The 23,447-nt window shown below is 39.1% G+C and overlaps 2 protein-coding genes across 4 annotated transcripts in view; both read right to left on the bottom strand.

Moving 5' to 3' along the window:
• The window catches only part of tmem104 (transmembrane protein 104), a 42,450-nt gene extending 24,831 nt beyond the window's left edge, over nucleotides 1-17,619 (bottom strand). Inside the window, exons 1-8 of one of the 2 annotated variants that reach the window (XM_026354141.1) lie at nucleotides 17,322-17,619; nucleotides 16,659-16,725; nucleotides 15,630-15,751; nucleotides 14,382-14,463; nucleotides 10,491-10,593; nucleotides 9,962-10,045; nucleotides 4,272-4,371; nucleotides 2,685-2,781 (exon numbers count right to left, since the gene is read on the bottom strand). In XM_026354141.1, the coding sequence (XP_026209926.1) occupies nucleotides 2,685-2,781; nucleotides 4,272-4,371; nucleotides 9,962-10,045; nucleotides 10,491-10,593; nucleotides 14,382-14,463; nucleotides 15,630-15,751; nucleotides 16,659-16,703 (633 nt within the window). In that variant the 5' untranslated portion in view covers nucleotides 16,704-16,725; nucleotides 17,322-17,619. The remainder of the gene's footprint in view (nucleotides 1-2,684; nucleotides 2,782-4,271; nucleotides 4,372-9,961; nucleotides 10,046-10,490; nucleotides 10,594-14,381; nucleotides 14,464-15,629; nucleotides 15,752-16,658; nucleotides 16,726-17,321) is intronic. The other variant, XM_026354150.1, reaches the window with a different exon arrangement.
• Nucleotides 17,620-18,246: 627 nt separating this feature from the next.
• Nucleotides 18,247-23,256, bottom strand: LOC113158330 (5-hydroxytryptamine receptor 3A-like). Of its 2 annotated transcripts, none has more exons than XM_026354172.1 (9): nucleotides 23,166-23,256; nucleotides 22,901-23,064; nucleotides 21,831-21,875; nucleotides 21,639-21,748; nucleotides 21,345-21,517; nucleotides 21,097-21,257; nucleotides 20,792-21,002; nucleotides 20,542-20,700; nucleotides 18,247-19,185 (listed from the first exon to the last, which is right to left on the bottom strand). In XM_026354172.1, the coding sequence occupies exons 1-9, from the start codon at nucleotides 23,203-23,205 to the stop codon at nucleotides 18,896-18,898; spliced, it is 1,353 nt and encodes a 450-aa protein (XP_026209957.1). In that variant the 5' UTR covers nucleotides 23,206-23,256; the 3' UTR covers nucleotides 18,247-18,895. The 2 variants fall into 2 exon arrangements, with proteins under 2 accessions (XP_026209957.1, XP_026209947.1); XM_026354162.1 differs by having other exon boundaries at nucleotides 22,901-23,067; nucleotides 23,166-23,255.
• Nucleotides 23,257-23,447: the final 191 nt, after the last annotated feature.

Raw genomic sequence — 23,447 nt, 5'->3', positions numbered from 1 at the left:
TCAAAGTCTGATGCTGTGTCAATGTGACTGATTAATTATAATAACTCATAAATCACAGTGTGATTCATCCAGGATGGATGGATCAGGAGGAATTAGAATGGCTTAAGACATCACTTTGATTAAACAAGACAGATATCACCTCGGAGACGTCACAAAAATGTGTTTAAAAAAAAAAAGCACAAAGATACAGATGAGACTCAAAGTGAGGTTTCAAAGTGGATCTAATACGAACACACCTTCAAGACTGAAACATCATAAAAGTCTATTTTCCCGCTAGTAATTTTGAGGATGGCTTCCCTGAATGACTAAACTGTGGAAAAAGGGCATCTTGTCCTTGCAGCTCAGCTCACAATGCAACACTGACAATATAAAGGAGCCTGGCTGGGTCCTAGGTTTGGCAGGTTTTGATATCTGTTTCCACAGGGTAGAGCACAGCTGATGAGCAATGGTCAATTATTTACACTGATTCCAGGCGGTGTCTTAAGGGGAGAGCCTCTGAAACAATCCAGTTAGTGCACAGGTCTGCTAAAAGCTTGTGATTTTTTTATTATTAAAGCAAAAGTCAGGACAAAAAGACTTTCAGAATGAAAGCATACACTGAAAGTCTGAAAAGCAGATGTCAACTGCAGAAACTAAAAGACAAAGGTTCTACAGCAATCTATGGATAGAGTAAATGCCCCGCTCCATCAGCTGCAGCATTTATTGATCAGTGCTTATAAGGTTAAAGGATACAACTGCAGTTTATTTGTTTAACAGCTACAGCACATTGAGCCTCTTTAAAGGTAAGATACAAACACAGACCACTGGGAAGCAAACCGTGGCAGCAACACGAATATATAACCAAAGATTTCGCAGTTTTTCTATAACCAGATCAACCATAGGTAGTTTCTGCCCTTTGTGCTTAGATAGTTCATTTGAAACAGTGCATGGATTAAATCACTTTAATGCATTTTTTAAAGAAGCTTGGTAAAGGAAACCCGCTCAGAAACTAAAGACACTAGGTATTATTAATGACAGACTTTAACAAGTGGAGTTAAACAACACACACACACTGAAGGGCTTAGTTTGTGAGATAAAAAAAACAGAGCTCTACAGGTGAAGTAATTTGGTGAATAGTAATAAAAGGATGTAATTACACAGAGTCTGTAACGCTTCTATCTAACGTTCTATCTAACACCACTAACTACTACATGCAGTGCAGCTACAACCATGTGTTACGTTAGTAACAAAATAATTATTTGGTGTTACATGGAGAGATGTCAGATTTCAACTTTGGAAAACAAAGAGCGCAGGTATTAGTGAGTGCGACTTTTATGGCCCAAATAAGAACATCCCTATTTGTCCATGTTCACTGCCAAAAAGCTTTTCTACTGTTACATATCTATTTCTCTAAACAGTCATGATGAAAATGATAAACCACAAGTGTAAACAAACTGACCGGAAATTACAGATCAGCATTATTTCAATTTGCTTCCAAGCAGTAAGAGGCTTATGCCAACGGAAAAAAAAACTTAATTTATTGGTAAATGGTTTGGGTTCAATCTATTAATGTATAAGCACAGATAGAAAGGAAAGACCGCAGAGAGGAGGGAGGCTGAGAAATTATACAGAAGAAGATCAGCACATCTATCACTGTCGTTGTACAAAGTTAAAGCTTGAGTGGAAATCACAGAGTTTGGCTCACTTAAGACTTCAAGGGTACACTCACATTTCTACTGTGGGTTGCAGAGGTGGGCTGTCATGGGATACTTGAGTGAAAAAAGGGAGTCAGAGGACAGAAAACACTGTCAGTGGTGAATCTGACAGAAATGCAGGTGGGGCTTGGCACATTACACCTTGTTCACGCAGGAGATGAAAACATCTGCATAGCTCGGCCAAACGTACACTATATTCTCTGTCCAGCAGCTTCATTGCTATATAACACCCTTTAAATAGGAAAAGTCCTCTTTGAAGTGAAACTGTATTCACAATATTTAACATTTTAAACCTTGTAAAAATATAAATACAATTCAGTACTGCTTCACTTCGCTGGTATCTTGACTCAGCCAATAGTAACTAAACTGCTATAATCAACTGGGTGATAGTTTCAAATGGTCACTTAGTCAGATCAGCCAAATGTTGAGTCATAAATTATTACCAATACTTAGCTTGACTTTATCTAGTGCACAGTAGACATGTTGCCAACAAAGAAGACATTTACTGCGAGTGAAGAAAATGCAAAGCTCCCATTTTTGTAACACCTAAATAAGTGTCTACTGAATAATAGCACTAATCCTGCGCTTCATTTTTATTTGAAGATTTGACCAGTAACCTGTTGCATTTCTATTTTGGGATTTGTTTAAATTAGTAAAAAAAGATGGAAAAAGTAAAAGTTATTTAATCTTTTTAAATTAAATTATTAAGTAAAGAAAAGTCATGTATGCTGTTAATTATAGGTCTCCTATAGAAATATAGGAAATCAGAATGCAAAGAGCATTCTTACTAGATCACAGCCACATGGTTCCATCATAAAAATACTTTCTTTCCATATCTCCTAATGTTTTTTGCCTTAAAACTGTGGTCTTGACCAGTTGCTGAGATTGGAAAGGAGAAAGCAAATTACAGGTAGAGTGTCTTGTCACTACTGTGCAAGAAAGAGGAGTAAACAGAGGTGTATGCTGTTGGGATAAGGAATCAACACTTACCAGAAATACTCTGTACGCATTTTTCCTGGTGACAGGACCCCAGCATGGGTCTGTATCATTGTACTTCACACTTCCAGCACTGCAGGAGTGGTTTCCACTGCACGAAGCACAAACACACACACACACACACACACACACACACACACACACACACAGGTTGGTGTTTAACTCCAACCTGCACACTGCAGATCATCACATCCCCCTTTTGAATCTATAGCGTAAATTCTCATTACAACTTGTAAGGTGAACGTTATAAAAGACACAATCAGATTAGTCATCTGAAGAAAATGCTAATGCTGTGTGCAGCAGAGGATGTGAAAACTTAAACAGTATCACTTAAAAGCAATCATATAGCCTATCATTGCCTTATCATCGCGTGACAGGGAAAGCTTTGGTAATATCATTTGGTTCAGCCCATGTTACTAAGAAGAATTTGCGCCTTCGGGCAAAGCGAACTGTGTTTGAAGTCGCAGTTACATCTCACATTTATTCTTGCTGGAAGGTTATTAAGGTTTGGACCACAGTGGGAGAGAATTTAATACGATAAGACAGCATCAGTGTGCTGTGCCTCAGGACAAGATGAGATAGGACGTCTTTGTCACAACAACAATTAGAAGAAGAAGGCGATGGAGTTTATACTGTGACTTTAATTTACCACTGCTATTCTAATATTATGAATTAATTCAATGAAACAGGAAATAAAACTTTTTCAAATACTTCATGGCGGTGGGAGGGGGGTTAAAATGAATTCACTGTATAACTGTATAACAGCATCTTTTTTGATAAAAGATCTCAGTCTAGGAAATCGCTTGGCTTTCTGTTGAAGCCTGGGCAACTGTCAGGTAAGGGTCTAGGCCACCAAGGAATTTGACATCAACCAAGTTTAAACATCACAGTGTTGAAAATGAATTTGTTCTTTCTATGTCTCTGATCAGCTCCTCACTACATTGACTGTGTTGAAGCCTTTAGCAACTGTGTTTCTCTAGGATCTTTACAAAAAAAACTAAGCCTGGTTTCAGCTCTTAAAGCCCGATTTAGCGTAGAAAGTTTATTCTTGTTGATACCAAAGAGTCCAAGAAAGAATTAAAGATAAGAATGTTGGGAGTTTATAAAGGGAAGCCATCAAAAACATCACTGTCAGAAACTATCACCACCCTGACATAATTTCAGTAACACAACACTAAAGGGGGGAGATGGCTATTTCGGCAATCTGGGCTCTTAAGGGCAGAGTCTGCAACTATATGAAACACCTTCTTCTCACCCAGTCTGGTCAAAAGGCTTCCAATAAAATTCTGCCTGGAAGCAAGTCAATGTGACTCAGTTGCCAGAAGCATCAGTAAGAGGTTAGCAGGACTAAAGCCCTCTGTCAGCAAAGCTTTATTGTGTTAATCGTGAATTCAGAAGGTGACAGAAGGACCACAGTGGGAGGGAGTGGGGGGCAAATGACATGTAGACAGATGTGCTATGTCTTGCTAAAAATGAAAAGTAGCAAAAGTTCCAAATGTTCTTCGAGGAGAGCATCTGTAAAATCTTTACATTTCACAATTAAACTGAGAATGTGATTAAAAAAAAAAAGTACATTCTTACCAGGCAACTTCCATCAGTGAGATAGGCACAGCTGCCGCGTAAATGGCCATGTCCCCGTACAGATAGACTATGATGCAGATGTAGAACATATTCACACCAACTGAAAGACAAACATGAAAAGGAGCAGGGCATAAATGACTCCGGAGATGTGTCAAGTTTGTCTTTGTGTATAAAATCTAATTCATGAAGTACCATGAAGTGAAGTGGTGATGAGAATACATATTAATCATCTTTATCAGCCATATAAGAACTTCATCATGAAATCTAGTTCATGGATATGTATGCCACACTTTACCACCATGGTTGCGTCTCTGTTAAAATGCACCCTCATCCACACCTCTTCATTGGAAAGCAGCACGTACTGCAGAAGCACATCTTAATGGTCCACAGGTTAACATTAATTCAGTCCATCAGTCCATGAACGAAACTTTATCTGTCAGCCTTTATTTAAAAGCAGCACACTCTTAACTGTGTGTCCTCCTGGGTTTATCCATGCACCCAACGAGCAAGCCCGGCCCAGGTGCATGTGCCAAGCCAAGATGGAGAGCTTTCACCATCAGACAGGTCGTCACAGCGCGCCACACATCTATCATGTTCTTGACGTCTCAGGCGGGGGTTCAACTGTCCAACTAGACCGCTCAGCTAATTCATTACTGCCTAGGAAATTAGAGCGCAGAGTCCATTAAAAAGAAATTTAAGAAATGACAGATTTACAGCTCCACGAGCTACACTGATTCCTTTCTGAGTTAAAGGCTGAGGTTAAATTCAACAGTTAAATTACACTGGAGCAGAAGTTGAAAACACAAGGAACTGACAGCCGAGCAAACAACCACTTATCTAGTCATAAAAATAAAAATCTATTATCAGATACACAACACAGTCATAATCCAACATTAAAGGATTCTGCAAGTCTAAATCATCTGGTACTCTTTAAGTCAGTTGATGAATTTATTTATTAAACATTTTAAATTCTCATGCTAAGCAATGGATATGATTGTGTCGATTTAAGACTTTTACTTTTGTAGAGCCACCAATTGACTACAGATTAACGATAAAGCAGTACGGAGAATACCTGCAGCCCAGTGGTTCATGCACAAGCTAAATAACATCCCCAGTTGAAGCCTGGCTGGAGCCCTTTGCTGCACATCACACTCTCTTCTGACATGTTTCCCATCTGCCCTCTATTGTCAAACTATCAAGGCTCAATATTAGCATTAGTTTTTGCTTATGAAGTGTAGATGAAGGAACAGAAAGGTAAAATTCTGCTACTTACTTTAAGTAAATCTAAAGTAAAATAACTAGACTCCAGCATAACATACTGTATATTATGATGATATATTATGATGTTAAAAGATCATCCAGCTAGAAAACAGCATATGTGTAAAGGTTGAGAGAATAACAATTAAATGTTCTGTCTTCCTTCTCATATCATCAGCAGGAAAAATTAGTCTCTCTGTATGTTGTATAATGTCTCCTATGGAACAACATGGACGAGGCACATTAGCTTCTCAGTGGAAGACAGCGGAAACAGGGCATACTGTACTCTGCTGCTGCTGCTGTCAGTAAGCGATAGTGAGGCGAGAGCACTGCGAGACCACAGGGATGCCGGCCTTCACGGCACTGTAACTAATATTTCCCAATTACCCAGAGCCACAGGCAAACGCTGCAAAATGGCTCTTCACGTAGGAGCCCGGTCTTTCATGAAGCTGTGACATGCACCCCTATCTGTCATTACATTGCTTCTGACTGACAGCAGACCTGACAACCTCTCTGTGAGGAGCTATCAAGTAAAAAAGAAAAAAAAAGCACTAAGGACACACATAGTTAAGTGCATAATATGGGAAGGCAGTTTTATTACCTTGTAAAGACTTAACTATACTGAGATACTGGTGCGTTCGGAGCTTTAATACTCATAATATGTCATTTTAAGGGTTATTTTAGTAAGAGTCTACTTTGACTGGTACTATAAGGTAAAACTTTTCATGGTGCTTGGTCACAAATAACTTATCAGAAACTGCCACTGTCACACTTAAAGCAACCGAAATAAAGAAGAGGAAAATTTATTTCCCCTCATTAACCTTTCTCTCCTTAAATTCGTATGCTGCTTCCCTGGGAAAATCAGCGTGGATGTTTGATGAACTGAGATTAGAGACATTCACAAATCAAATCTAAATTGAGGCAGCCCCTGAGGCAAAAACACTATTAACAGTTTGTCTCCAAAATAAGTAAATAGGACATTACAAAGAAGCTAATTTAGGTCAACGGCTGTGAGGTGTGGGTAACATTAAACTGAATCTCTTAGTCAGAACATAATGCTAACAAATTAATAGTTTATGTGACGGGTAATGAAAAAGATGTTTTGTTAACTAAATGCAGTAGAGTAAACCTGACGCAGATTTATACTGGATTGTTGAGGCCGATACTAATGGAAATATTTGAGAGTTGACTATAATAATAATAGTTATTATTATCTTGTGAGAGGGAAACTCACGCTATGCTATCAACTGCCCCCAGTAGTAAAGATCTAAATGATCTAACAGAAAATACTCAAAATCTGTTTCATCATTTTGTCAAATTCTCCAATCTGATGTGTCGTATGAAACGTGTACCACATTTCTCCTACTACTGATACTCTTTGCTCTAGAGTTGCATAAAATCTTGGATCCATCAGAAAGTGGCACTGAACTTTGACAGGACTATGCAGATTCTTTGTTGCAACAGACCTTTGCTTGGTTTCATTTTGAGAAACAAATTAAGCTTTCACTGACCAGGCTTCCTTCCTGGGACTAAAATTGTAATATCGACCTGTTGGGTTGATCACAGTTCACCATTATAACATACTTTCAGAAATTAACCAACGAAGTGCATCTGTTACAAAGCTGCCACAGGAAACTATTGTTGCAGTGGCTTATGGAAAATGATTGGGTTGCAAGCTGAAGCAAACATGTCCATTTATCTTCCCAGTGGCTTAGGCGCTGTGGATTTTTATTTTGCAAGTGCTCTCAATGAACAAGTATGACATTTAAGTAAAAGTCACTGAAGTATTAAAAATGGATGTGCCCATGTTTGGTTCTCATTAACGAAAGAAGCCTGGGCTGCAGGCGGAGTAAATTATTATTCGCTGCCATGGTCTCTGTATGTCAAGGGAAGGATGGCTCACGTTGAAGAAACAATCTGTGTTTGCACAGTCACCATGTTAACCACCACCTCACATCACAGACATAAGAAAAGCTGAGACAAGACAGTGATGCAAGCAGAGAGCTGTGTTACTCTCCCCCTCTCTTTGTGACTTTAGCCAAAGTCGTCTTCTAATCAACTATCAAATCATCAATGTGAAGGTTATAGTAACACCTTTCCACAGTGGCGCAGATAAACCAGCCCCCCATCAACATTCCTGTCAGCGGCTGCAGGTCAGGCTGATACGATACCCATGGCCTTATTCCAAGCCTGCCTTACCGCGGCTGCCATGTCAATTTGAGCCCAGGAGGAAGTCAAATGCCCTCTAAGAGTGCCTCTTCAACAGCAACAGAGATGCCTTTTAATTGCCTGCAAAAGATGCAGAGCAGGAAGGCGGTGCGCAATCATGCCTACATTTTATGATCTGTGAAGAGTGGGGAGGTGGCGTTAAAACGGTTTTAACGTCCTATAACGTCAACAGAATTGTTTTCTCTCTAGTTATTTAGCTCCGTGAACCATAAAAAGAAAGCAGAATAGGCCGGTCAGTCCAGAATGCAGTTTCTCTTCAGTAGATTTTGTGTTACTTCGCTTTCGAAGAAAGAGCCACTGGTTATCAAATGTCAGCATCTGTCTCCTCACACCCATAATCCCTTGTAATTCCAGGCTGTTTCCTGGAGTTGTTTGGATTAAGTTGCCACTTACAACAAACTGCACAGCAATTCCCATGGAAAAGAAAAGAGATTTACATTGCCAGGCAGGCATCTTGTTGCATTTCTAGAAGCTCCCAGTGACCTGATTGTTTTTAACTTTAGAAACAGAAGATTCTGTGAAGTGCAAAACTATAAAACCTAAATCCACAGCAAAGACAGCAGAATCAGAGAGGTCTGCTAATAGTTGTTTATGTCAAATTATTTACTACTTCTTTCCTTCATTGCAGAAGGAGCTGCTCTCTAAGATGCCAGAACACAATGAAAAATGAGCCCAGGTTAGCATTAAAACTGTGTACACTGTCTGGCAGTCATTTGAAAATTAACATCACAGAAGACTAAGAAAACACTAAAAATATTTATTTGAGCTAACTGAAAATTAATGCAGACATTCTTGCAACCAGAGACCAGTAAATTTTCTGACTGTGGTAATGGTGCTCAGGGGGTTTTTACATAAATTATAATTAGCCTGAGCATGCAGAGGTCGTCCATGATCAAGTAGCCAGTCAAGAGATGTACAGAGCACAAATTAAGACTTCAGTTAATTAACTAGGGTTGAATATCTAATTTAAACACTCATTCAGTACCAACAGTGAACATTAGAAACTGTAAAACTGAATATGTTTAAGATTTGTTCTTCAAAGTGAGCTATTGACAAAAGCATCATTGGCAGCGGGATAAAAGTATTTACCTGTCACATTTCATCATCTGTAGACTGTAAGTGCACAAACACTGTGAACAGCAGGTAAAAAGTGAGCAGTTCTCTGCTGTCACCGTAGACAAAAGAGCCACTTTTTCCCTTTCCTCGTTCAGCATGTGCTGGGACTCGTGCCTATCTAATTCATTTCTGATTAGAGTCACTGGGCAGCTTTCCCATAGTGTGGGGAAAGAGAGAAGAGGAGAGAAAACTCATTTCCTTCAATCGATACCTCCACGTGCCCCCACCTGCACACTCTCCGTTCCATGGTGGGAAAGATCATCAGCAAAAATTATTTTTTAGAGCCTCACCTTTAACGGACAGGACATGGGAGCCACTGCAGCTTTAACAGCATGAGCTGCATGATGGCATGCATGAGTGCGTTCACACGTGTGGGTGTGAACATGAGCTGAGCGTTGAGCTCTGTGTGTGCCGACTGCTCCACCTAGTGTTAAAATCCTTTAGGACAAAACGTGTCAGCTCCGATGATGTTGTCAGAGCTTTGACCTTTTGTTGTTCTTTATTCCTGCGACAACAGAGATGCCGCAGACTGTTGAGTCACTCACATCTGGTTAAGTAGAGCCTGACGGCGTAATGCAAGCAGACAAGGGGAGAGAGGAGAAGGAGGGGGAGCCGTATGCGGACACAGCCAAAACTACGTACTGATATTAATGTCAAATGTAAAGCCGCAAGGTTTCCTGTGTGTCTGGTTCAAGGTGATCCTGCATTCAATTTGATATCACAAGTTAGTGTTCATTAGCTTCCAGATCATTCAGCCTCATCGTCTTTGTTACAAGCACAGGCTGTACCCCTTCCCACACACATGCACTCTAGGGGGATTAACAGCTTTGATGGGGTCTCAAACAGGTAATTACAACCAAAGGCAATTTACCCATAAATAATTGCATCCAATTAGAGAGCCAGCAACTTTCTTTTGTGGATGTGAGGAATGGACATTAAAAGTAAAAAAAAATAAATCTGTCCTGAATTATCTCACACAACCTTCACTGCTCCTCCATAAATGTTACACGGAGCTAATGATGGTGGCGTCTGCTGTTAACGGAATAATGAGCAGTGAGAGTTGAGGCTTGAGGCCACACGTATATTACCTTTGTTGAAGAACATGGAGGCCATTTGACCCATCTCAACCCGCTCCGCAATGTCGAAATGATCGACGTGACCGCCGGATCGCTCTGTGAAAACATAAAAACGCCAGAATAAAGAACAGCACTATAGTAAATGGGTTGGAAACTGGTTTAGAAGACTACAGTTATTTGTTTTTATGTGCTGTAATTAAAATATGCCATTATCTTGGTTGAAATATGCAGAGTGATATCTCAACAGGATAATTATACAGTAGGAAAAGACCAGATCAATTTACTGTGACCACTAACTAAAATCCAGACAACACACTGTGACTGCTGTTTGGTTCCTGTTTCTAACCAACAGTCAACATTTGTTTCTTCAAACCATGATCACCATCGTTCTCTAAGGCAAAAAGTCTGTTTGGTTATTTAGATTGGAAGACTTAATTTACCAGGATGTAATAGTATCTGGTCCAGTTATACGTTTAGTTTAAAGCTCACCACTGTGTCTGTTGTCCATACTTTCCAACTGAATTTTAAATGTAACACTTGCCATACTCACGAACAGACAAGATGGGCTTCGTCTCCGGCTCTGATCGACCCCGGCCCACGACATCGTCATCCGAATATTCAGAGGTAGAGTCGCTGTCGTCGATCTGTGAAGACAATATGAGTGTGTGATCCTCTCTTTGGGTTGCCTGTTTTCCTAATTTCTCAACACAAACAACACTCAGTTTACAAGCTATTAACACAGTGTTTATTTGCTGTGTATGTGACGCTGGGGAAGGAAACATCTGGAAATTACCAGCAACAGCTGGGAAGCACTGTGGAGAACAGAGGACCTCGCAACTCACACCGATTACATGCACACACGTGGTCTTTTATCATTTCACAAATTCTGTGTAGATCAATGTCAATTAACTGTCGGTGACAGTCGAGTTTATGAGCTTCATCGGTGACATGTTGGCTGAGAGGCAGAGGGAGGAAGACGAGATGAGGAGTGACAGGAGCTGATGGCTCCGTGACATACAACAAGCAAAGATCAGCAGACATAAGCAACTCAACAAATTAACACGTGCAGCTACAGACAAAAACTAACTAGACAGAAACTAACTTTCTCAATACTGAATAATAACATCTGGCTAGAGACAAACACAGTCACCTACAAAAGTGCAGGAACATAGAAAATAGCATGTTTTGTAACAGGTCACACAAATCAAAAAGGTTTGGAACACGTGAATGACAAGTGTTGATTGATCAAACAATAAAATAAGCCATCGTCAGCCAAACTGAGAAAAGAGGTAACACTGGAGGCATTACGCAAACACTAGGCACGGCTAATATAACTATTTGAAATGTCCTAGAAAGAACAAATTCACTGGTGGACTGAGCTACATACACAAAATAGGTCAGCAAAGGATAACGACGGCTGATGAGAGAAACATTGTGACAGCTGTGAAGTAAAAACAAACTGCTCATGACCCAACCCATACAAGCTTATCTGTTCAGCACGGTGGTGTTAGAGTCATGGCTCGAGCATGTATCGCTGCTTCTGGATGGTAGCAGCAGAATGATGTCAGAGGAGTAGAGAAACACTTTGCCAGCGTAAATGCAGCAAAATGCATCAAAACTAATTGGGAGGAGCTTCATCATGCGAAAAGACTGAAATCCAAATCACAGTGCCAACTCAACAAAGAACTTCACACCCGACTGAATGTGCATTTCACCTGCTGAAGAGGACAGTGAAGGAACAAATTCCCCAAAACAAACAACTAAAAAAGGCTGCAGCAAAGGTCTATTATCTTATATCATAATGTATTTCTATGGAAGGAACTACAGTATATTCAACACCTTGCTGTGGCTGTGAATGTTTAATTTCTAATTTATGCAGGTAGATTGGAGAGCACAGTGTTGCAGCACGATTTATTCTACAAAGACAATAGCAATTTGTATTTTACTTTCTCATCAGAAGGTTCCTGGAAAAAAACTACTTAATTTAGTATTTACTGATATTATTTATGAATTTTTAAGAGATGGATACATAATACATCTATCATTTAAAGCACAAAGTTGAGTTCAATTTTGGTGAGCTGAAATGAAAAAGGGAAAATGTGTCTACACACAAATACTTGAGCTTTTATTAAACAAACATATGACGATGGACTGTTACTGACTGACTGATCAATGCTAAAGAATTTTATTTTTGTTAAAGGCCTTTAGAAACAAAAACATTCAGTTCTCCCCAGTTCTCTTGTTTTCCATTACATGGGAGGAAGTGGCTGAGAACAGAACAGGAGCCATGAATCAAGGCTGAGGGTTGGGGCTCAGTTAGAGCCAGGCTATTGTCCTCAGGCTCATAACTCCTCAACTAGAAACCCACAGACATTAAGCAAGATGACTTCTGTTCCAGGGGAGGAACAAAACGCAAAGGCTGAGCCATTTAGATGGCACAAAGACTTTTTCTTAGTCAAAGTAAAAATGACTGAAGACTAGGTTGTTTCCCTGGGTATGTGTAATGATGTACAATAAGTAATGAGTACAGTCCTACACTGACAGCTTCATCCAAATGGGGTTTCTTTTAGACAAACATTCTGCCAGACAGTAAATCCACCATCGTTTATATAAAAACATGTCAGGCTTTAATGTGAAACATTGTACAGTGAAATGATTTTGCTGGGGAAATATCAGTCATTCATTGTCTCAACAGACGTTCAAATGTAGAAGAAAGGGTGCAGTGATAAACCCGAGCTAAAATAAAAAAGATATTACTGTTACTTAAAGTCCCTCAGCTTTGTTGCAGCAGAAATACTGGGACACTGTGAGCTTTAGTGCTTAAGACCACTAACCAAATGTTGCAGTTTACTAAATGTCCCTTAGTCAGCTACTGTATGATGAAGCTTTTTAAACATTCACCTCAGGATTTCTTGTTCTTAAACAGATCAGTGGATGACACAGTTTGCTTTAAGGTGGATCTGAAGTATCTGAAATCTGATTTGTCACATTTCCATATATCTCCCTACTTCTGCTTTTAAACGTGTAGTTGCAGTGGAATGCAGGAAGCTAGTCCTGCCAGCAATTATTTAAATTATTAATTAACCTTTCTCCATTTGTTTAAATGTCATAAAGCCAGATGCACATCCTAACACTGTTAAGTCAAACCAAAACCCAAATCTCTAAGTCATTCAGCTTACAGTAACGGCATCAAATCCTCAAAATACTTGGGTTGAAATGGGTCAACAAGAATTTTTTATATTACAGAGTAGCTCTCCACGATCTTTCAATAGTTTTAATCTATAAACAAAAACAAGTCTTTTAAGAGGTTTAAATTTGCTGATGATACTTCAGTGACAAGAGCTGACAAATCAGCAGAAATGAGCTTGTTCAGGTCAGGTGGTAGAGCAGTCGTCTATGTTTTTCACTAGTAAACATGGCTGTGACTTCTACTATTGTTTTTAGATTTGATTTCACCAAACGTTTAAGAGATTTTTTTTCCAACCACACTTTCTCGAAGATGATGGCTCCCCACGGTCCTTCCAGTTTTTAATAATGTGTTGGACAGTTGCTAACCCAGTTTTAGTGCTTTCTCCTTAGATGTTTTCTTTGCTTGATTCATGCCAATAATTTGACCCCTCTGAAACAGATTAACATCTTTTCCACAGGATGGGTCTTCAGACATCGTTGTTTAAGAAATGCGAAGCGACTCGCTGCATCAGTTAGGGCTAAATAACTTGTTGTCAGCTAAAACATAATCATCCATGCAGTAATTATCCAATGGGAGGCTCTTAACTATTTGATTAGTTAAATCCAGGTGGTGACTTATATTTTGGAAGGGCAGTGTATAAAACCAGAATAAATTTAAGTGAAATACATTTTTCCAAATTGGCTCTTTTTCTTGTGAAGTTCAAAAATTCTGCAGTTCACAGAGAAGATATGAACCAGCTGTAAACATTAGTTAAATCAGACTTCAGTGTCTGTACATTGGGATTTATACATGTGTATTACGGGGTTAAAACCTCTTGCAATGTGGTTCACAAAAAAGTACACAGGTAGAAAATTACCATCACCCTCCTTCACTGAAATCAGTCTCTTTTTGTGTTTGTTTTAACACAGTTGATTTCAAAGGTTTATTTCTTGCGTTCATTCAGTTATTAGCAGCCTAAATGTGCTTTAACATGTCAGGACAAGTCCTGTAAGCCCATTAACCAGACCTAAGAACTGGAAATGTCCCGGCACTGCATTTCTATTAACATTAGTTCCACTTTTTGCCTGCAGGGTGTAAATAGTGTTTGACTTAATATCTTATTAGGCAAACTCCCCTGACAAGGAGGAACATTTACTTCTTCAATATGTGGTTTGTCTGACATCCTTACAGCAAATGCAGAACCATCAGTGGAGTCAACAGCCTATTAAAGACATTTACATACACGGCAAAGACTCGGCTCACCTCCTCCTGCTCTCTCCTCTTCCAGCGGAGCTGAGCATTGGCCGCTGCCATCGCCTCAATTACAAAGGTGGTGGTCATGTAGCTGGTGAGGGATTAAAGGATAAGGAGGCCAACGGTTAACAAGCTGCAATTAATGACACTGATGCTCCAATGAAATGTGTCCATCCTCATTTAGGCTTCACTGCAACATAACCACATGTTTACTTTCCACTACTGGAGTTTATTCGTCAAACTCTAGATAGGAATCTTTGTTCTTTTTTATTTCTACAACAGATCTCTTCTCACGGACTAACTGATGCTCAGCCCTGATCCAGGACAACCAGTCGCTCCTGTGATATATTACACAGGAACAGAGACAATATAACCCTGGAACTGACAGACATTTTGACATTTATTTCAATATTAAAATAGCAAAAAATCTCAAATACTTGATCTAAAAGAAATGGCATGCAATATTTAAGTCATGTGTGCCTATTACAAACTGCGCTGTCCTAAAACTCAACATTTCATGTCAGCCACATAGTAAGTAAAAACATTTGATACAGGAAGAATGTGGAAAATGCAAACTCACATGACTGGTACTCAAAAGTAAAAGTATTGAATAGGACACCACTATGTCTTCAAATGAGCAGTTTTGCATGGTTTGTATTGAGTTTATGGAAGAATAACTCCACATTGGAGTAAATAATGTTATGTGGTTACTTTTTATCAGCCTGGTGTTTATTATTTTCCACCTTATTAACTGCAGAGAAACCTGCATGCCATTCAGTGCGTTGGTATTGTAAACATCCTTCAGGCCACGGTATATAAAACAGGTTGGAATGGAAAAGGGCTAAAAAAAAGCGCTCAATCTCATGTCATTATGGCATACAGCCAATGTGTTCATATTATGGAGTGTATTTTCTAACTTTTAAACAAGGAACATGGTGTCTACCAATAAACTTTCATAACATAAATGAGCTTACATCCTAGGACATTGCCCTTAATATATATATGTACATTTATGTGTGTGTCTGTGTATGAGTTTGTGTGAGTACACACACATACCCAGAGATATATACATACATATAAATATATATTTTTCAATATATCATTTGGATAGAGATGCTGTGCAAATTTTAATTCTGCAACAGAAGATAAAAGAAGAAAGATGTCAGTAGAAAATGTCAACTCTGTATTTCAGTTAGAGTGGGTACAGGTATTCTCTCTATTGCTAACAAATTGAGTCAGGGAAAGATCTATACTTACCTCATGAATCCTAAAAAAGAGATTAGCACTAAGCTGACCGCCCAACCAGCTGTGGCGAAGGCTTTGGGCATTGTCAGAGCTCCTGTCCCCACAATCAGATTGAACATGTACACCAAGCCCACCTATAGAAGACATGAGCAGAATGGTAAGGTGAAACACTCCTACAGCTTTTATTCTTTTTGCATCTTTGAACTCTACTTTCCCCTCACTACAACCCTTTTCTGCTGTACTTAGCTACTTTCTCAATCAAGTTTCATCTAATGATTTACTTAATGCTGTTTAAGTGCAAAATCTCAAGTACTACAGTGTCAGCATATTCTTCAGCAACCTGACTGATAAAAATCAGACTACTAAGTAGATTAGCCAACCATTCTCAAGGGAGACAACTGGCCTATTTGGGCAGCGCCTGCCTCTACATGGTAGCAAAATACTTTCATTCATTCCAAACTTTTTTTTCTTGGAAAAAAACATGTGACCGTTTGCAGAACTTAGGTCTATGCAACAAAGTGGTGCTAATGTAAGGAAAGTCTAACAAAGTCTAAAACTGCAATGTCAAGATGTCAAAACTGAGTTCAGACCATAAAGAGATGTCGTGTAGAAAAAAAAACCGATGCGTAAGCATTTAAGCTTCCTCTTTATTTTTCACTGCACTTTCTTATGCACAATCCCTACTGACAGACATTTCTCAAAGTATGTGATATAAAATAACATGTTACAATCTTAAGTTCTTTACCTCAAGATAGGCATGCAGTTCAATCGTGTTGTTGACTTGATAAAATTATCTGTCACAAGAAGAGATTACTACAATTTCTTTATCTTAGCTCTAAAAAGGGTGGAAGTGTTTAAAATTTAATTTGCCCAACTCAGGTGCTAGAGAACAGTCAGCATGCCTTAGCCCTTTTCTGGAGTATCTTTACTCTTTTAAAAACTTTTATAATATATTATACTTTTACAGAGCACTTTCAAAAGCAGCAAGTTACAAAATGATCAAACATGTGATGGATTGGATAAAAGCTGCTCAATACTCACAAATGGGGAGTAGGGTTCTCCGGTCTCTGTAATTCCACCTGCCATGGTTGATGACACTTGTCCTTGCCTAAAGGAAAAAACAACAACCCTGTAGATAAACCCAGCTGTATTGCTTTGTTGTATAATAGGTGCAGTATGAAACAGACAGGAAAGTGTTTATAAAGTTATTTCAGACGATAAAGAAAATTTATAAGTGGTTATCCTGGTGACGTTTTAATGTAAAAAGAAATCATTGCACATATCTTGCAATTCAGTATTTAGGTTAATGTGGGCAATAAACATTGTTAAGTTAAAGTTAAACATTTGATTCAAGAGACTTCCTACATTTGAATGGCTGCTTTTTGACATACTTTCAATACAAATGTGCGATTTACCAAGTGTCTACTGATCACTAAGATAAGTTTGGTGAGAGATTGTGTTTCCTTCATTTGATTCAGTATTTTAGCATTAACTTTACACAATATGTTTGTTTACTTCCCACCCTGTTTACATTAAATAGTTTGACAGTGAGTTGAATTTCCTTGTTAGCAACATTTGGCAGCGTCAACATATTGATAGCTATGGATATTATTGTGACATTTTGTGATTAACAACAATACAAGTTATGTAGCTTACAGCTAGCCACACTAGTGCAATCAATAAAAGCAAGTGAACACTGCTTACCTTGCTTATTTCCAGTGTATTTTGCTAATTTAGCTGCCAGGCTAGTAGGATGCTCCAAGCTGAGAGCTGGATCAGATCCTCGCTAGCTAGCTAGCTGAATAACCGCAGATAAAAGCCACCCGGTAAACATTAACTGTTCTGTTGTTATGTAAATTGGAGGAAAGTTGGTGCAAACCGAAAGCTAAGAGAAAAATACTTTCCCATGAGCTAGGAATATTAAAACATGTAGCTAATTGAAGCAGTAAACTAACCAACCAGCTGACTTGCTCCAGCTTGAACAGTCAAGCTAATGCTAGCATTAAAGAGGACTTCCGGTGTCTACCTTGCAAATAAAACCTTTATCGACACAGGCAAGTCGGCAAGATTGTCAGTTAAACTCGCGCGTTTCCCCTTAGATGACAGATACAAATACAATATTTCAGAAAAGGGAACAGAAACAATCTGAGTATTACCCAAACTCCTTTTCAAAAAACTGAATCAATAAGGCGAAATTCTGGATATTCCAATTTCCACCAAAAGCAAAGAACAGTTCTTGATCTCAAACACGATGACCACTGCAATTTCACCAACTTATTTGTCAACAGTCACACGAAACGTTGGCGAAACTTATAATTTAAAAGAAATCGACGAATCTGTTATGTGAAGCTATAATAGAGCTTTTATTATGAAGGGCAAGCGGTGATTGTATTCAACTTGATGCTTCCGGTGGTCGGTTCGCTCGATATGTTTGTCAGTCAAATCATATGTGCACGGATTGTTGTCTCTACACTATGTTTATCAGTAATGGTGACAGTTTTATTCAGTACACTGCTGTTTAGAGGACTTCACACTAGTTACGTCTATATAACCAGCGTTACATTTATATTAGGTTGTTCCGGGGGGTTTTAACCCGCCCCTCTGTGCTGCTCATTTCACCATAACGACCAAACCCAGCATAAAATATCATATGACACGTGTACATGTCATATGACATGCTGTTTTTCAATGTGCAACCACAGTAGCATCACAGTTTATTTATCCAAGGGCAGACTTAGGTACTTTGCTTAACTTTACTTTGCAGATCCAGGTTAACGTTACAAGATCAATGAATAATAATGTCTTGGCTCCAGGTGAATTTACCCAGCAGTATTTTACATCAGCTCCATGTTTTCTGGCTGAAACCCTAAAGAGCTGCACACATGCAGTGATTATAATCAAATAATAAGCTTTCACCACAAGTTAAATAAAATAATTATTCTGCAGTAGAAAGCTTTACTGCTGTCATTTTGAAACCAAAAAATTCAAATGATTAATAAAATGTCTCTGCTTGACACTTCAACAACAACAACACATTTAAATTTAATCAATTCGTTTGTTCTAAACAGATACAGAGTACTACATTTTTTCTGTATTAATATGTTTCTTAAAGTGTTTATTTTTTTATTTTGTAAATTTGTTTAATTCATTCAATTCAATCAATTATATATTTAGCAATTCATACATGTTTTAGGAGAGACAAAGTTGCACTAGAAAGGTCACAAATCTGTACAAGTTTGACGCATGACGTGGTCATTTAAAGAGCACGCACTCGTCTTCTAATTCCCACTATTTCTAAAATATCCTTGGATCCACACTATATACATGCACACGGAAAACGATGCAACAGTTAGAAAATAGAGCGCAAAGAATACGTAATCTATGATTTGAGCCAGTCGTTTGTAGCGCCCAGGCTTGAGCTCGCCTTTGCCTTGTCTTCCAGCTTCCTGTCGAGCTGCCTTCACTTCCTCCAGTATTTGTCTCAGCAGGTTGAGGCCACTGGGCCAATCCATAGCTAGGTGACGCTTCTCTGGTTTCGCGATGCCTTGCTCTTCATATGTAGCAGGTTCTGTGTGATAAAAAGGAAACATTTCACTTGGTTTATGTCTAGATGTTGCATCACTTACCTTTATCTCTTAGTATTTTCAGATCCACAATGTAGAAAAACCCCTGCCTCTGTAGTTATGATGCATTTTGCCATCTTTCAGCATCTTGTTTTGGTTTTTATTCTCATCTTTTGCCTGTAGGCAGTAAAAAAAGCTCCAAGCTCAAGCAACCACAATCCAAACCGCAGTCAAACATGGAGAGTTTGTGTATACCAAACAACAGCTCAAAGCCGAGTGGATACATTCATCAAGTGACCAAAACCACAAGCCCAAATAGGTGTGTATGTTTGTGGTGCAACAACAGGAGCATCGTGGTGACAGGAGTACCAGCCCTTCATCACCATTGTTACAATAATAAACGCATTGGTCAAGGTTGTGGGATTGTCACGGTTAAAATAAACAGTTTTGACTATCACTGTTAAAGAGGAAAGCTCAGTTTTCAAAAATCCAGTATCTCAAAAAATTACGTTTTCTAAGATCAATCAACAAAAAGTTCACAATGCCACACACAATGGATGCAGGTGATCAGCCTGTGTTACTGTTGAGACATTATTTAAGACCAGGTAGCAGCTTTCAGCTCATCTGTTTTGTTGGTCGTTTCTCATCTTCCTCTCGACAGTAACCCATTGATTCTCTGTGGGTTTCAGTTCAGGTGAGTTGTCTCAACCAATCAAGCACGGTAATATCATGGTCAGCAAATCAGTTAGAGGTAGTTCTGAAAGTCTGGGCAAGTGACGTGGCTCGGGAGAGGTCTAATTCTGGAAACACAATAGTTTCATTTTCAACAATTCATTTTCTGATCACGTCCATGTGAGGTGGCTCTTGATGCATGGACTCCAGCCTCACTCCAGTCCCTGTTCTCACCCTAAGTTCTTGAATCAGTTTCTCTTGACAATCATCATAAGGCTGCAGACACTCCTGTTGCTTATGGACCCTTTCCTATGAAACATTTTCCCTTCCAGCCAACTTCCCATGAATGTGCTTGGATACAGCACTCTGCAAACAACCAGCTGATGAACACCTTCGGTCAACTCAGCAACCTTCCTCATAATTATGATTGCGTGCACTGAGCCAGCCAGAGAGGGGCACAGTATTTTACTGTAGGAATAGTAATTCACTCAAAATCCAAATACTGTAAGGATGTCAGATACTGGATATTTCATTGCAACAGTTTTGAAAATTTTCTGTATAAAGCAACAAAATCTAGAATATAACTCATAGAATGTTTTTTTGACCATGCAAACAGCCAGCTGATACTGATTTTAAAGAAGAGTCAGGAAGTCTTTTGAAGAAGTATGTTGAGTGGACAGTTTTATTACCTTTGTGATAGGTGGCTTCCAGCTGAATATCCATGTGTGTATTACCAGAGCTTTGAGCCTCTTTACCGCTATAGCCATCCAAGCCAATTAAGAAGCTCACCACCATGGCCTCCAGGACACTAACCCCCACGAGGGCAAAGATCACAGTACAGTAGGTGGCTGGAATCACAGTCAATAGACAATACTGGTCAGTATAACAGATTGACTCACCCAGTTAAATCTCTGGTCTGAGGCGTGTGTGGTCGCTCACCAATTAATGGCAACTTCTCTTCAGTGGAGGGCAGCATGTCCTTAAGGATCAGCAGCAAGACAGAGATGGACAGAAGTATAGTCACTTTGAAGCTCAGCTTTTCACCACTGGACTCATTGATGCAGAAGGAGGCCAAATCCAGGACCAGTAAGTAGAACAGGGGCACAATAAAGATGGCCACATAAAGCATTGGTTTCCGTTTGATTGAGACCTGAAAAAACAAACAGTCAAACTGATTAGAGACGAACACACCTGGAGAATGGAGAAATAATTGTGAGTAAATGTCATTACAAATGTTTTCTTACCATGTATGCGAGCTTGCTTCGAGATATATTGTCTTTGATGAAGGTATAATTAAAAATCTCTATGTTTTTGAGTTGCCATTCTCCCTGTGTAACCATGAGCTGCTCAGAGAGCGAAGTGAGGTTTGTGCTGGTGCTGCCAGTTCCCAGTTTGACAGTGTCCGCTGTGCAGATCATTTTAGAAATAAGTATTTATTTATTTTATTTTATTAAAAAAAAGGTGATCCTGCAGTTTGTCTGGGGTGATTTACCTTCATAGTTAAAGGATACAAATGTGATGTTGCACTGTTGGGTATCAAAGGGAAATTGGAAGAGATTCAGGTGGCAGGTGGACGTCAGCACCTGATGCTTGCTCGTGGACACTAAACCGTTTGGATACAAACTGACAAGTGGACTGTCTTGAACACTCCCAGTATCAGAGGTACTGAAGAGAAAAGAAATGTGTAAAGATTATTTTTCTGTTGTGTGGATTGCAGTTTATTATGCCCAGACAGCCTGTATTTTGTAAAAAACAACAACGCTCTGAAGCAGCAACTAATACATACTCCTCTAAGATGGTGATATCTGGGATCCAGAGCATCGATCTCGGAATGACCAGCACGTTTATCCCACAAAAGTCTGATGGATTCCACGTCAGGAATTCATTTCGCCAAAACTGAGAAAATACATTTTTTAAAGTTTAAAAATTGTTGATAACAACTCCGTGATAGTTGGTATTTCCTTCACGGGAGCCTTACCATTTGTGTCCAAATGTGGCTTGTTACAGTTTGAGCCTTCTCATCCTGCAGAAAGAAAAACAGTCCGAAATACACTTCAGCATAGTGATACCTATCCAGATTGTTGTGGGTTTAATTTGCTAAATCGTCTTCAGAGATTTGTCGTCCTAACACAACAGTTTTGAACAAGGTATCATTTTTTACGCTCACGGCACTGAAACAGCAAAATGTCTTTATGAAGCAATGTCCTCGGTTTTCTGGATGAGCCACAGACACTAAACGCATAAAGCGAGACATGGAAGAAGTATCCAGACCATTAACTTCAGTAAAAGCAGCAATCCCATTAAACTAATAAAGAGCTGTTACAAGTAAAGATTCAGCTTTTAAAATTCAACTCAAGTAAGAGAAGCATTATTAAAATGAGTAAAAGTAGTCATTACGCAGGATGGGCCCACTAAGCTGAAGATTTTTTGGAACATCTGGAGAGGTTGGGCTGTGCATGCTAGGCTGAGAGATGATGAGTGCCCGAACAAAGAGTTTGACCCTACTTTCAGGAAAAGTCGGGTCTGATGTTTGTGATGCTGTGTCAGTGCGAGTGCTAATCTGCAAGTCCCAGAGTAGAAGGAGATGTTGACAGCAAACCTTAGTTATAGTCATTAATGATAACCCTGCATTTAAAATCACACTTAAAGTAAATACAGTAAGTGTTACCAGTTAAATTTACTATCAACAGTTGTACAACGTTGCTGATATATTATAATAAATATTATAATAATTATTTACATAGTAATGCGAAAGCTGAATTTTACTGTTGGAGCTGCGGGAAGTGGAGTTGGTTTAAACTCAATACAGTGCAGTGATTTCTAACTCGGCATTAGTTTATAAATGTTGAGTAAAATAAAAAAGTGCAGTGAATCGTGCAATATACAGCTCTGAAATTTACTGCAGAAGAATAATGTAAAAGAAATACCTGTATGTATGTACAACATTATTTTTAAATACAGTACATGAATAAATGTACGTTGTTAAAAGTTATAAAGCAGGTGCATTCATTGAAACAGTACTCGCAAGAACTAAAAAAAGACACTTACCACGTCTAAAATGCCATACATCACCATGTCCAACTGAACAAGGCTGGGATTAGTCCAGTTTCTCACAGGTCTCATAATTGTTAGGAGTTCATTGGTAGGTGCCAGGGTCAAGTTATTCAGAAGACTAAGATATGAGCAGTCCGAAGTCTGACTGCTGGAAATACCTGCTGGGAAGGAGATAAAAACCTTCAGGAATGAGGAGAACAGGGGATCTGGAGCTTTAGATAGAGCTACAACATGTTTATAGTTTAATGTAGTAACTCACCAATTAAAGCAAGAAAGGCTAGAGTCCTTGGAGCCGACATGGTTGTTTGCCTTCAGCTCAGTGTGATCAAGCCCCTTTTTAAACTGCAGCAGAACAATGGTGCAGTTAAGTGCGGAAGAGGCATCAATAGATCTAGTTCACTGGACTGTCAAACCTTTGTTCCTGTCATTTGGCGGCTATGGACTCAACACAAAACAACTATGTCGTTCCTTTGTTGACCCGCAGCTGAAGCAAAAAGCCAGCTCGAGGTGTGTGATATGAAGTGGGAGTGGAAAAGTGTCC

The sequence above is a fragment of the Anabas testudineus genome, chromosome 8, assembly GCF_900324465.2.
Source record: "Anabas testudineus chromosome 8, fAnaTes1.2, whole genome shotgun sequence".
In the NCBI taxonomy this organism is placed as follows: Eukaryota; Metazoa; Chordata; class Actinopteri; order Anabantiformes; family Anabantidae; genus Anabas; species Anabas testudineus.
This window is presented reverse-complemented; position numbering and strand designations above follow the sequence as displayed.